At 40.5% G+C, this 14,726-nt stretch overlaps 1 protein-coding gene across 2 annotated transcripts in view; it reads left to right on the top strand.

Annotated features, from left to right (window-relative positions):
• Positions 1–470: 470 nt before the first annotated feature.
• The window catches only part of ITGA2 (integrin subunit alpha 2), a 100,013-nt gene continuing 85,757 nt past the window's right edge, over positions 471–14,726 (top strand). Inside the window, exons 1-2 of one of the 2 annotated variants that reach the window (XM_032281079.1) lie at positions 612–700; positions 14,459–14,581. In XM_032281079.1, the coding sequence (XP_032136970.1) occupies positions 14,524–14,581 (58 nt within the window). In that variant the 5' untranslated portion in view covers positions 612–700; positions 14,459–14,523. Of the gene's footprint in view, positions 701–14,458; positions 14,582–14,726 lie in introns of both variants that reach the window. The other variant, XM_032281071.1, reaches the window with a different exon arrangement.

Below are 14,726 nucleotides of genomic sequence, written 5' to 3'. Positions count from 1 at the left end.
TTTCCTGATGAGTTAGTTTCTAACCTGGTCATTCTAAGCTTATTTTTGTCCCTTTCTCCACCCACTTAGGAAAGAGAGAAAGCGACGCACCGCGCAGCCCCTAGGCACTGTGGTTTAGGGCTAGTGCCCTCGGCGCCCGCTGCCAGGAGCCAGGCGCTGCCGAGGGCTGCGGCGGGGCCGTGTCCTCCCGGGGACTGGGGCATCTCCTGCGGGCTGGCGACAGGCTGCGGGGGCGGGCGCTCGCCCGTCGGAGGTGCCCACCCGTCCCGTCCAGAGCAGGAAAGCCTGCCAGGGCGCCATCCCCATCCCCACCGCTTCCAGGCTGGCGGGGCTGGGCCGCTGTACCGGAGCCAAGGTGCGGTGCCCCGGGCGTGGACTAGCAGAGGTGCAGCCCGCGGGGCCGGGTGGGGCGGGGCGCGGCGGGGGCAGATCCGGTGTTCGTACAGGGGGGGGGGGGGGGCGGGGGCGGGCCCTCCGAGCTGCCGGAGCTGCCCAGCAACTTTTCCTTGCTCTCACCGGGCGGGCGGGGGAGAGAGGCCCTCCCGACAGCTTCTAGAGTGTGCAGGCTCTCCTATCCTTCCATCAAGGGTATCCTCCGCAAACCCAGCGAGGCTACGGTCCCCAGGCAGACCCGGGATGGGGCCAGGACGGACAGGGGCCGCGCCGCTGCGGCTGCGGCTGGTGTTAGCGCTCAGTCAAGGTAAGAGGGGAGTTCGCTCCGCAGCGGCTGCAGGAGGGACTCGCGCGGGTCCCGGGGGCGCGCGGGAGGGATTGGGAGCAAGCTCCGTGAGTGTCCCCTTGGATTCCACGTGGACTCGTGCCCCCAGCCATCAGGAGCCGCTTGGAAAGAGAGACTTCTTACTCCCCTTCGTGCTCTCCCAGTCCTTGCCCCTATTAGGCGTGTCTGGCCCTGTCTGTTAAGCACTTTCCAAAGTCATCTCGGTGAGTGCTTTGGTTTTAGGTATACACACACACACACACACACACACACACACACACACACACCTGCACGCACACACTCAGGCATGGGCAGTGTGGGGATCCGCGGCTGTCCTGGAGCCCGCGGGTCCTGCAGCCCAACTTCCCCTGGCTGGGACAGGTGCTGCGCCTGCCAGGGACCAGGGGAACCCGAAATCCAGTGCTGACGGCGGCCTGCAGCTCCCCAGCACAGTGCTTTGCAGAAGCCTATGAGCCCCAAAATGCTTATTTTTCAACCCAAGGATGTGAATAATGCCTCTGTTTCTTACTTGAGGACGAAGCACTGTGTTTCTTCTCAGGGGGAACTTGGAATAAACCAAGCACCACTTAAGTACTTGGCAGAGGGGAATTTTTCCTTCCCTTCTGCCTTCCTCTTATTGTTGTAAGTCGACTATTCAACGAATGTAAACTTAGCCAGGAAAAGTTCTTTCCATTTGTGGATCCTAGATGCCATAATGAGAGAATGAGCCGAGCAGCGGCTCTAACTGTACTGCTGTGGCGGTGGGGCCCGCCCACCTCCTGAGTTCTTTTACACTAAGAGGAGGAAATAAGGCTGCGGTGGGGAGTTTTTGTGGGACTACTGCGCACACGTGAGTACTTTTTTCTGACCATTAGGCAGAACTAGAGTGTGCTCAAATTTAAGTACGTTAGTTTACTTGGAGGGAGGAGTCACATTTGTATGTTATAGTTTGAACAGTGATCAAAACAAAACAAAAAAAAGTCTCTGATTTTAAAGTGTGTGTGTGTGTGTGTGTGTGTGTGTGTGTGTGTGTGTGTGTGTGCTTTTTTTACAAAGGAGGTAAATGCTTCCTAAGCTGTCCTCCTTTGAGACTGGCATTGAGCCACTTGCTATTCTTTATTGTAGAGCAATGAATCCTAATCCACGTCAACCTGGTGGCATTTTCTCCAGGTCAGAGACAAGAAGGAAATAGCGCCACTGTCCCCAGCCCCAGCAGACAATGGGCATCTTAGGTTTTCTCTCTCACCTGTTTTGGGTGCTTCATAGATACTTTCCCCGGGAGCAACAAGAGTTGTTTTGCGGGACCACCAACCCTAATCTAGGGGTTTCAGGTAAAGTTGTACATCACATTGAAAATGAGCTAATAGAAATATAAACCCAAGCTTTTCATCCCTCTGTAATTAAAAGAAGCTATTGGAACATATTAAACAACAGTATTAAAAGAAGCTATGGAAACATAACGTCACTTTATCTTTGAGGTGTTGAGGCTTGTTCTTTAAACAGCAGTGAGCAACGCTTTAGTGGAATGTAGTGCTGCAAGGCATGAAGGTAGGAACAGAGACTTAACCTGGCATTAATAAGGACTCACCAGGGCAAGCAAGCAGAGATGATCTAAAATAACATCTGCAACAGTTCTGTGTATTTATTCCCTCCCCCTGCTCCAGTCATTTGTATACTCAGGGAACAGGTTTTCTCTTAATTTCAGATCATCATAAGAAAACTCTGTCATTTGTGGTATCACTTGAGGTGCCTGGAGAAGCAGCATCATTCTTTGATACCATGAGTATCCCAGGTTAACACGAATAAGTGAAATCTCTAGCTCAACGGTATTTAAATTTTGTATGGCATTACCCTATCTGTATAACATTTCTCATTCACTGTCACTACTCACACATACAACTATTTAAAAATTATATGCATATACAATTGCATAATATGAACATATACAAAGGTTCAAATTTATAAGTTATGTGTGTGACAGAGCTTAATTATGATGACCTTAAATTAAGAGAAAACCTGTTTCTTGAGTATATAGTTGTATATACATAACATACATGCATATACGTGTTAATATGCATAAAATACATGTGTGTTTACACATCTGACATCCTCTCCAGAGTGCATGCAAACCACTTTAGAAACATATCACCTTCAAATCTCATTTTAACACTTACATTCAATTTGCTTTCCAGAAACCTTTTTACAGGTACTTAAGAAACTGTACTCATAGTTTAGCCCCATATTTATCACCTTTCATTGCTCATTTTTAAGGGCTTAATATCATGGAAATGGTAAATGGGCAGTTTGAGGATGAAAAAGACAGAACGTCAGATGCCTAGGTAATCTGTGAACTAAATATAGGCCCTTGGAAGAAAGCAAGTGTAATTTTAAAATGAAACATTTTCTTTAGTGTGTTCACAGGCCAAGGATATTCCTTCCAGACAGGTTCTAGATCACATCTTTTTCATCAGCCCTAAAACCCTGACCCAGCAGTCAGCCCTCTTCAGTGCACATCTTCAGATTCTCTCCCTCATGTAACTTCCCCTCAGTCTGTAAATATTCTAATTTTTCTCACTGTAAAAAAGTATTTCTTTCAATATTTAATTTCTTCCTGAAACACCCTGCACTTCAGGCCTCTGTTCTCTTCCTGGTTTTCTCCTTTCCTCCCTTCCTCTCCTTCACAGGCTCTTTTCTTGTTGGTGTTTGCAGAGTTTCATCCTGAATCCTCTTCTTCATTCTACAGAGTGTCTCTGGGCCCATTCCCTGCACAGGTCACTATCTCCAGCCAGACTTGCTTCCTGAGTTCCAGATCAGTATTTCCATCAGCCACCAAATTTCTCCAGCTAGATAGTCTGTAAATAAGCCAGATTCAACATTTCTGAAACTGATTTTAATTAGTGCCTTCCAAAATCTTCTCCTCTGTTGGCTACCATTGTTTCACGGCAGTATGATCATCACACAAACACGGAAGCCAGGAATTTGTCCCCATGTTTTGAACCTCGCAGCTACTCTCCAAGTTCTTTTGGTTCTCCTCCCTTCATGCAGCGCCTACTACCCAGATAAGTCCCTCATCTTCTGTGTGTATGTAACTTTTAAACAGGGTTTTATTTCTTATCCCTCCAACCTATTCTCTACATTTTCACCAGCGATATCTTTCTAAGACACTTACATGTATCCAATTACCACTTTGTTTCCAATGTTAGTGGCTCCTCAGCTCATGGAGGATAAAGTGCAAATTTCTTGGCATGTCATAAAAAGGTTTATTCTACCTGTCTAATCTTTCTTTACTGTACCCTTTCCTGAACACAAATACACATTCACACACGCACCACACATGTGCCCACACGTGTAAACACTCTAAAGCTGTCCATATACACCATTCTTTCTTATGACTACGTCTGATTATACCGTATTTAGTGTGAAAATATTTTCCAAATACCCCCTTTGCCTTCATTGCATTGTTGCCGTTGTCCCTTGTCAATCGTCTTCTAGCGTTATCCAAAGCCAGAAGACACAATCCCAAGCAAAATTATAAAGTAGAGAAGTTTTACTTTTGCAACAAAAAGGAAAGCTTGAGTAACCTACGTTTGCGGGGTCCACCCTAAACCACCTCTCTGCTCTCACCCTCCGCCCCTTAATGGCCTTAGGCCGCCCCCTGACAAAGTAGCTTCTCTCTCCCGTGGCTTAGCTATACCTGCCCAACCTCAACTAAGCGTTGCTCTCCTCATACTAGCTCCTGAGCCACTATGCGACTTATATTTATGGACTAGGGTTCAGGATTTAGTATTTACAATGACTCACATCTTTCTGATGTGCAGTCTGGTTTGGAAGTGGTTGTTTAAATATCATCACTGCCTCCCCCACTTCCCTAAAATTAAAATTCCAGTGTTACCCATACCACCTTGTGGGATGACCGCCAAGAAGGTAGATTTCAACACCAAGAGACCGCATCTGTGAGCGGCTGTGTCAGTTAAATGAATTCTTTCCAAAGTGGTTGATGACAGCTGCCTGTCTTCATGTGCTGACAGCCCTGGAGATATTAAAAGGGGGAAGCTTGTTAATGTAAAGAGATGAGCTTCTCATGATGGAATTTTAGGTATTCAGCAAAATGAAGACACATGTTCAGTCAGTGAGCATAAAGGTAAGAATTTCAGGAAGAATGGGGAAAATATTTGAGGTCAAAAGTGTCCAGGTATCACATAAATTCTATCATTAAGGCCACAAGTTTTATTTATTTTTTATTTTTATTTACCTATTTTTTTGAGATGGAGTTTTGCTCTTGTTGCCCAGGCTGGAGTGCAATGGCACGATCTCAGCTCACTGCAACCTCTGCCTCCAGGGTTCAAACAATTGTCCTGCCTCAGCCTCCTGAGTAGCTGGGGTTACAGACATGTGCCACCATACCTGGCTAATTTTTTGTATTTTTAGTAGAGATGGGGTTTCACCATCTTGGCCAGGCTGGTCTCAAACTCTTGATCTCAGGTAATCTGCCCACGTCAGCCTCCCAAAGTACTGGGATTATAGGCGTGAGCCATCGCACCTGGCCGAAAGCCACAAGCTTTAGTCTTAACTGACTACCAACCCTGCTCAGCTTGGGATATTACTAAAAGATTTAGCACAGCATAAAACAGGAGAAACCATAGAAGATCGTCACTCTGACTGGCAAGTGAAAGAAATGGAAGGTGGGTGGGCTTAATTTTTTTCTAGTTGTTACCAGTGATTTACCAGGAGAACACACAGAAGAACGGCTCTCTACAGGGGAGAATCCTGGTATTGCAAATCATGAGGCAATAGACTCTGTGTATGACAGTGATTCCCATGCCCCTTCATGTGATCCATAGAGGCTTTATTGATTTGGCTACAGTAAATTTCATAAGACTAATATTTGATCATATTCTTATAAGGTATCTACTTTACGTAAGGCTGTGTGTTAGGTTCAAGGTAGAATCAGGGAAAACTTGAAACATGGTCAAGAGAGGTTGGAGTTTATTTGGAAACAAATCCAAAGATGGGGAAAAGAAATTATCTCAGCCCTGAAGCATACTTAACCAATTTCAGCCCTATGCCATCCTCCTTTCTAGCAGAAGTCCATTTATTGAGTTACCATCCTCTGCATAGCTAAAAATTGAGGTGAGGCTGAAGGGTGATTAGACTGGTCCCATGCATCTGGTGTGTCTGATTTAGCCATGGTCACATAATGCAAGATTGGCCAGCAAGATCTGCTGTGTGACTTACAGGAAACAAATTTTCATTCCTAAGAGATATTTGTTAAAGAAAATACTGTCAGGTTTATATGTGAAGTTTGGAGCAACTACAGCCATCTTGCAACTGTGATGTCAACTAGCTTAAGAATAAAGTCAGTATAATGTTAGCTTCATGGAAAGAAATGGACTTTGATGTTGTCTTTGAACTTCTGAATTATTGGAATTTAAGACTATAGTATGTCTTGGTGTCTTTAAAATTTTCATATAATTTAAAACTTGGTTATGTCATTTTCTATAACTTAGAGGCCTGTAACATAAATTTCTATAGCATAATAGATGTCATGTGTTCACAACTGATGAGTGGTACAGATAACATGTTGAATTCAGAGGTTGGAGGGATATCATTGTGATGCATTGAAGCGTCGAGCCTCCTCAGACGTCCTTCTGCCATGAAGAACCTCAGAGATCCTGGAGTACACTTTCTCCCTTTTAAAATGGATAAAAGTGATACTAGAAAAGAAACATAACTAACAATAGGACTCATTTCCTAGTTCCTGGGGCAGATGTTTAGGTTGTTGAATAGGATACTGCTGCAATGAAAGCAGATGGTCGTTATGCCCAGAATGTGGTATTCAAGTTGTTCTCAGAGAGTGAAAGCTGAGTTGCAACCCCCAGACTTTGAAGGGGCTTGTGAATCATGATATAGAGCAAGGGTTTTATCCTGAGGACAATAGAAAGGTTTTGAAGGTCCTTGAGCAGGGGGCTGACATGATCAGATGAGGACAGTGCATTGGTTGGAGGCCAGGTGGAAGGCACCAAGACCATTTAGGGAAAAATATGTTTGAGTTTTAGTTTGGTAGACCAGTTGTGAGATGATGGTAAAAACTCAGATAGTGGCAGTAGGGAAAGAGAGTGCAGACTTTATTGGAAAGGCATTAAAGAAGAAGAATGAACAGGATTTGATGACTGACTTACTGTGGGGGTGGAGAGAGTGGGAGAAGACAAGGCTGATGCTCAGGTTTCTGATATGGATAAGTCAGTTAATGTTGTGCCATTCTCTGAGATAAGCAGTGCTGAAGGAGAGCAAGTTGGAGGAAAAAGATGATCAGTTCAGGTCAACAGGTTGAGTTTGATGTACACCTGGGTGTACATGCCTAGTTAACAAATAGTTATATGTAGTGGTGTTAGGAATAGGCAGGAAAGTAAGATGAGGATAGAGATTTGGGAGTCACTGGCACCTAGAGAATAATTGAAGACATGACATTAACAAGATGAGGCAGAATCTAAAAGATGGCTTTGGCCATGACTTAAGGAACTGCTTTAGAGGGTCAGGTGAGGAGAAGGGGGAGGTGGTGAATAGGGTTGACTTTTTCACAGAAGTCAAGCAAGTCTGTCAGCCTTAAAGGGCGGTCTCCATGGAGTGCAAAAAAAAAGAGAAATCAGAACAGAGTGTAATGAGAAGTAAATGGAAGATGAGGAAACTTAGAGAGTGTCAGAAAGTTTCATATGATAGTAAGAGGGAGGGTAAAATAGCAAGAGAGAGAAGATGGGAGCAGCTGCCTTTAAACAAACAAACATGGGAAAGGCTTGCATAAAAATTATTATAAGGAGATTTTTTATGTCTGTTACTTACGGTGCTGCATGGTATACTCATTATGTTTTAAAATTGCATTGAGGTATCTGTATGTGGCAGAGATCCATTGCACAAAAAAAAAACTGAGGGAACGGGAGGAGCTTTGATGACTATACAAAGGATATTATCAGAGACAAAGGAGGGGAAGAAAGTTAGATGTCCAGCACCAGTAATAGCTCTGGCAGAAAGGAGCCCCTGATTAAGGGCTAGGGGTGATCATGGGAAGGGAGGCAAAGTAGGCTCTAGACTACGAAATAGAGAGGATATTAGCTGATCAGAGAAAGGTGAAGTTGATCCAGGTATGCAAAGAGGTAAGAAAGCAGAGGTATGGAAAAACATATTTCCCATCCTCCAGTGAGGCTGCTTAGATTGATGAGCCTATTTTACACATTTTGGTTTCAAAGATACTTTTCACACTAATGTAGTTATGATTAATAAGCTGTTTTTAAGGCATGTAATATATAACATACCAATTCCAGTGGTAGAATTAGTATCAGTGCTTTAGTCAGATTTCCTGAAAAACAAACAAGTTCTTTTAGAAATATAGATTTATGTCTCTCCAGTTAAGCTTTCAATTCCTTATTTCTATCTAGTTTAATAAAGATCCCCAAAATAATCTTTTTAGAAATAATTGTCTCATATATCACAGAGAAGTAGTGTTGGTTCTGAAAGATTTTGCTAGTAAAGTGTGAAAGCTTTTTGTCCTGTAACTTAGTGTTGTTTTCAAAGCATTTTAAAACATTTTCATTGAATCATAAATTAGAAAAGAAGTTGATGTCTATTCTTAATTTTGTTAGTCATAATTAAAGTGCTTATATTCAAGTGTTTTATCTAGTCTATGCCTGCTAACTCTTGAACACGTAATTTACATTTTATAACCAGTATAAACTTGAACTGCATATTTGGCTAATGTTTTCAGCTCCAGAGACTGTTGGGACAGTTAATTATTTTCAAATATATTTTACTTCCTTTGAGAGACTTGTCTGTTCTGTTGCCCAAATAGGTAACAGAAACTTCGCAATTCTGTCAGCAAAGATTCCTGCATTATTATCTTGTTCTGAAAAGGTGACCGCAGTTCTTCCATTTGTTAAAGTGTCTAGAGGCAGTTTTTGCAACAGAAGCCACACATAACTCCCAATCACTGAAAGGCTTTCTGTATAAAAATGAGGTTAATGTTTAAACAGAGCAGTGGAAATAAAAGAGTGTTCCAAAAAAAAAAAAAAATGGAAATAAAAGAGTCACTGTATTGTCAGCATCGGAGATTACTTCATTGTGTTTTGAAAGGCATGAGCAAAGCTATTGCACTGATGGACGCCTCGAACATTGGCAGTTGTCATTCTCCCAGATTCATTTGAAGGTGGCCTTTGTTTGTCTTTGTGCAGGCCTGATCTCATTTCCATGGATACCATGTAGAAATGCAGACTGAACACAAGCTGGCTTCGGGTCAGTTCAGTCAGACAACTCTATTCCAGATTGTTTACCAGTTGTCTTCGGGTCCTTTAACCAATAGCTCCTTGGATGCTTGTTAGAATAGAGACCCCAAACCATCCTGGATTTTGTAACCTCTTCTAAACCATACTGTGAATGTTGGTGCATGAAAATAGATATTTCAAAATAATTGACTTAGTTTTCTATGTACTTATCAACATTGTTCCCTGGGTGGTGGAGGGGAGGAAAAACTTAGCCTTGGAAATTAGAGCAGTTTTGTGTGATCTTTATTATTCTTTCAGGATAAAAATGTAATGAATAACCTTAATGAGAAAATCTAATGCCACATTGAAAAATGATTAAAAATTTATGTAAGAAATGCGTTTATTATTATATAGTATTTAATTTTTGCCCCCAAATAATCAGCTTAATATATTAGTGTCATTTTATTTTATTTTATTTTTGCTGTGGTTCAAGCAAGCTATCACCTTAGCTCTTTTTAAAAGTGAAGTCCCAGACCAAGTATCATGGATCATGCCTGTAAGCCCCACACTTTGGGAGGCCAAGGAGGCTTGCCTCCACCTGGGAGGTTGAGGTCAGGAGTTGGCCAACAGGGTGAAACCCCATCTCTACTAAAAATACGAAAAAATTAGCCAGGCATGGTAGCAAGTACCTGTAATCCCAGCTACTCGAGAGGCTGAGGCAGGAGAATTTCTTGAACCTGGAAGGTGGAGTTTGCAGTGGGCTGAGATCACACCACTGCACTTCAGCCTGGGTGACAAAGCCAGGCTCTGTCTCAAAAAAAAAAAAAAAAAAAAGAAAAGAAAAAAGAAAAAGAAAAGAAAAGAAAAACAAATTCCCATAAGTTCCTGCCTTTGTCCATGTCCTCTCTTTCTGGAATACTCTTTAGCTCCAACCTCCATTCTGTGCATTGCTTAAATCTTAATTTCACTGGGGTTCATGCACCCTGAGAAGCCTAGCAATCCTCTAATCCAATTTAGGTATCACTCTTCACTTGGACCCTTCCATAGCAGTGTCACATTCTGTTTTAATAACCCATTCAGAACTCAGCTATAGCTCCTACACATTGCAAGCTGAGAAGACGGGTCCAGATCATCTTCACTTGTATTGAGGGTCCTTGGCAACATTTTATTCAATGACTAATGAATCTATGAGCCATGTATGACAGCTACTGTAACAGGATTAAAGACATACTTTCTGAATGAAGGCTAAGCTGAAAAATTTCTGCTTCTTTCCAATTAGTATATGCAAAAATAATTCTATCTGTAAGTGTATCTAAATTTGCTAAAATATTCCTTTAGTTGACAAATTTCTTTTCACTTCTTTGACAGAATTTGTTTGCTTTTAAAATGTTTTTCCTTTTTCATGACATGTCTAACTAGGATAACTCTGTTGACAAGTAACAAGATTAATGAAAGTATTAGGACAGTACAGATAACACATTTTTCCCCCAAATCCTTTTCTACTCTTGTAAATCAGCACCATAATTTATCTTCAGCTTGGCTGTCTCTCCCACTGAATACATCCTTTATGATTACCTTTTGTCCTATTTATCATTGTATTCCCAGAGCCTAACACATAGCCCTCAGAAAAGTATTTAAAAAGAAAGAAAAAAACAAAATTCAAGTATAGTAAACTTTAAAACCTTTGTTTATTGTAAAATGTAACATGCATGTAGAAAAATGCATTAAAAATAAATGTACAACTTTTTAAGGCTTGGGTTTCATTTTACTGTACTTAGAATTAGTAATTTTGTTTGTTGCTATTTCACGGGTGCTGGCAGAAGACATGAAACTTCTGGGTCAGAGACAAAAGTCTTTATTACTCATTGCGCGGCAAGCAACTTGATCAGCATATTTGTGCGGGTACCCTTCGCCTGCCAAGACACAGAGGGGCAACACAGAGGGCCCACGTAGATGCCTAAACAAGCAGTAGATTGCGTTACAGAAAAGGAACACTGAGCTTGGTGAATCTGCTGTTTTGTAGCAAGTCAGAAAGTCTGTTCTTTGTCCCACAGGGAGTTGTTACCTCACTCTTCAAAGCTGCTCACTGCAAAAACAACCCTGAGAAATACCATGGTAAAGAGTCACCAGGGTCTTGCATCTCAGGCATACTCAGCAGATATATAGGTGTGTGAGATAGCCATGGAAGCGTGTCTTACAGCTTAACACATTATTTTTTAAAATGTTGTGTAACCACAACTCAGGTCGAAAAAATAAATAAAAATAAAATATTTCAAGGATCCCAGAAGTCCTCTACATGTTCTTTCCCAATCACAAATCCTTTTAATTTCCTTGCTTTCATTTATACTCCTACTAATTAAATATACAGCTATATTCAAGGGTTTAATTTTGCTAGATTTTAAGTATACACACAAATACAGTTATAAAATACATATTATTTTATTTTTGACTTTTTTAACATTGTGTTTGTCAGATTAACCTATATGTTGCACATAGATGTAGTTCTTTCGTTTTCACCACTGCATAGTAAATAGCATAGTATTTTTATCACACAGTTCTCCTTCGTCACTAGATTGCTAAGAGATAAAGTTAGAATTTAGTATTAACTTTTATAAATATTTTTCTGCATCTATTGATGATCACATAAATGTTTCTTCTTTAATCTATTAATGTGGAAAATTATATTGATTGATATTCAAATATGATGACAACCTGATATTTGTGGTATAAACCCAGGTTGATCAACATGTTCTTTTTATAGGTTGCTGGATTTTGCCTAGAAATTTTGTATTCATGTTCATGAATGTGGTTATTCTATAATTTTTTGTTTCTTACTCTCTCTACTATATCGTCCCTCCATATGTCTGCCTACATTTCATTCTGGTTAGTTTCTTTTATCCTATATTACTATTCACTAATTTTTGTTTCAACAGTGTCTATTCTGGAGTGAAAACATTTACTGAGTTCTTAATGTTGGTTACTATATTTTTCAGTTTATGAGTTTCTATTTGGTTCTTTTCTAAATTTCTTTGCTAAAATGTTTAAGTTTAGCTCGTTCCCTTCACAACTTTTATAAAGTTAGTGCTGGTTCTCATTTATATTGCCTTCATTCCTCTGGTGACTGCTTATCTTAGCTAGACATTATATTAGAAAAAATTATTCGACAAAAGAGTTTGAGGCTGGGGATGATATTTTTCTATAGAAAGAGTTAAGTATTTTTTAGATGAAGTCCAGCTCTGATCCCCAGGCTGAGTGCAGCGATGCAGTCTTGGCTCACTGCAACCTCTGACTCTTGGATTCAAGCAATTCTCCTGCCTCAGCCTCCTGAGTAGCTGGGAATATAGGCACGAACCATCAGGCCTGGCTAATTTTTGTATTTTAGTAGAGACAAGGTTTCATCATGTTGGCCAGGGTGGTCTTGAACTTCAGACCCCAAGTGATCCACCTACCTTAGCTTCTCAAAGTGCTAGGATTACAGGTGTGAGCCACCACGCCTGGCAAGAAAGCATTTTCATTTGCTTCTATTGAGACAATACCCTAGAAGCTTTTCAGTGGCAGTGTGATGACCAGTGAGGTTTATCTGAGGCTTGATTTTGCTAATTAAAGCAATACCCTGGAGGTACTAGAATTCCCCATCAATTTCATACAGTCTTAGGGCTTAATATTTTTTAAGTTACCCAGACTATCCATTCAAGGGTTGCTTTACTGATGGTTCACATGTCATCTAAGGAGCAGTGGTTTTGAGCATAAACTCTATTCCTGGGATGCTTTATCAGATACCCCACTTTTGACAGGTCTTGGATTTTACTTTTCACGTCCTTTTTAGGATTGGCGAATCCCCTTTCTCACTGTCCTCTAGCAAGACAAAAAGTGATTCAACTCCCCAGCAGTTTGGGAAGCCAAGGCAGGAGGATTGCTTGAGGCCAGGAATTTGAACCCAGACTGACCAATATAGTGAGACTCTGTTTCTACAAAAGAAAAATTTTAAAAAATTAGCCAGGAATGGTGATACATGCCTGTAGTCCTGGCTACACCGGAGGCTGAGGCAAGAGGATCATTTGAGCCTGAGAGGTCAAGGCTGCAGTAAGCCTGGGTGACACAGCAAGGCCCTTTCTAAAAAAAAAAAAAAAAAAAGCCAAAAAAACAATTTAATTGCCTGCCTGAGTCATTTCTCTGAACTTCTTTCTTCACCCCATCTGCTTAGCAATTTGATGGTTTAGAAGACATCTTAAGTATCTTTTTTTTATATTTCTTCCAGATTTTTCAGTGATGATCAGTGGGAGAGTTGGTTAAAATAACCAAGTCCTTTAGAATCTAGAGTACTGTTTTAGAGCCCACTTTAAAAAATATATTGATTTTTAATTTTCCAAATTCCCCTCATACTATTTATTGATGAGGCATTTTCACTGATAGAAAAGTAGATATTTTTCAAAATTGACTAAAACAATATTTGTTATTGGTTGGTATTCTAAAAATTTTATAGTAGAAAATATTTTTAGCTAATAAATTCAACTCACTTTTTAATATATATCTGTATATTTGCTTGTATTATTTACTCCCTTTTCTTTAACTGTGAAGTAAATGTGTCCAGTGAAATACTAAACTTGATTAATAATTTTATTTTATGGATTTTTTCTATAAAGCTGAATATTTAAATAGCTTTTAAAATATCTTTGCAGAAAAATGACACATACTAAAATACTCAATAGAAAAAAATTTATGCTTATTTCTTTTGATATTTACATGTGCTTACATGAATATAATCTTTACATAGATATACTCACTATTTACATGCAGATAAATACTGCACTTTTTTCACTTAATATATTTTGCACATACACTTCCATGTGAGTTTTATATTTATAACTTTAATGCATCCTGCCATGCCATGGTTAACAACTGTCCCATTGTTGGATATTTAGGTTGTTTCCTGTGGGATATTTTGCCCCCCATTGTAAATAATGTGGCTATAAACATCATTGTGCAAGAAGTTTTTCCTTTTCTTTTTACTTTTGGATCATTTCCAGAAGGGGCATTACTGTATCGAAGAGTGGGTATATTTTTTAGCTCTTGTTGCAAGTGGAACAGTGTAGCCATCTGTGATGGGGGAGTTTACCAATTTCACCAACATAAATTTTCATTTGCTCCTTGAAGTTTGACGGATATAAAGTGGTGTTCCGTATTTATTTCCATTCTTTTTATTCATGAGGGTGCATTTTTTCAAGTTACAATTTAAAAATGCTTATCTGCTGACAAAATATTTTTAGATTAGGGTATTCTAGAATTTTGACTTAGAAGAAACCTCAAGATATCTTCTAGTTCAGCGTCCTGCTTTATTCTTATGATAACCAGCTTTGAAATGACTAAAGCTCCGGACTCTATCTGGACAGAACACTCCAGCCAGTGCACTGTCCATCATTGTAAGCTACCCACTGGGTCTCCCTCTCAAAATCTCTTTGACAAACTGCCCTTTGTCTTTTATTCCCCACAGGGGCTGATTACAATCCATTTTGACTTGAGGAATGGCAATCTTCTAGTTAAGATTTCCACACTTCCATGGGTCAGAACCCTTTAAGGGAGAGGGAAGACATTCTGTTTGCCAGAGCACTTGACTGTGAGTAACTGAATGTATAGATTGTTCTGGTTATCCCTTGACATGTAACCAGTCACCCCAGAATTTAGTGACATAAAACTACAACCTCGTATACTATCTCTCCTGGTGTCTTGGGTCGGGGCTTTGAGAATGGCCTGACTGGGCA

The sequence above is a fragment of the Sapajus apella genome, unplaced genomic scaffold, assembly GCF_009761245.1.
Source record: "Sapajus apella isolate SASKATOON/1434 unplaced genomic scaffold, GSC_monkey_1.0 scaffold1, whole genome shotgun sequence".
Classification (NCBI taxonomy): domain Eukaryota; kingdom Metazoa; phylum Chordata; class Mammalia; order Primates; family Cebidae; genus Sapajus; species Sapajus apella.
This window is presented reverse-complemented; position numbering and strand designations above follow the sequence as displayed.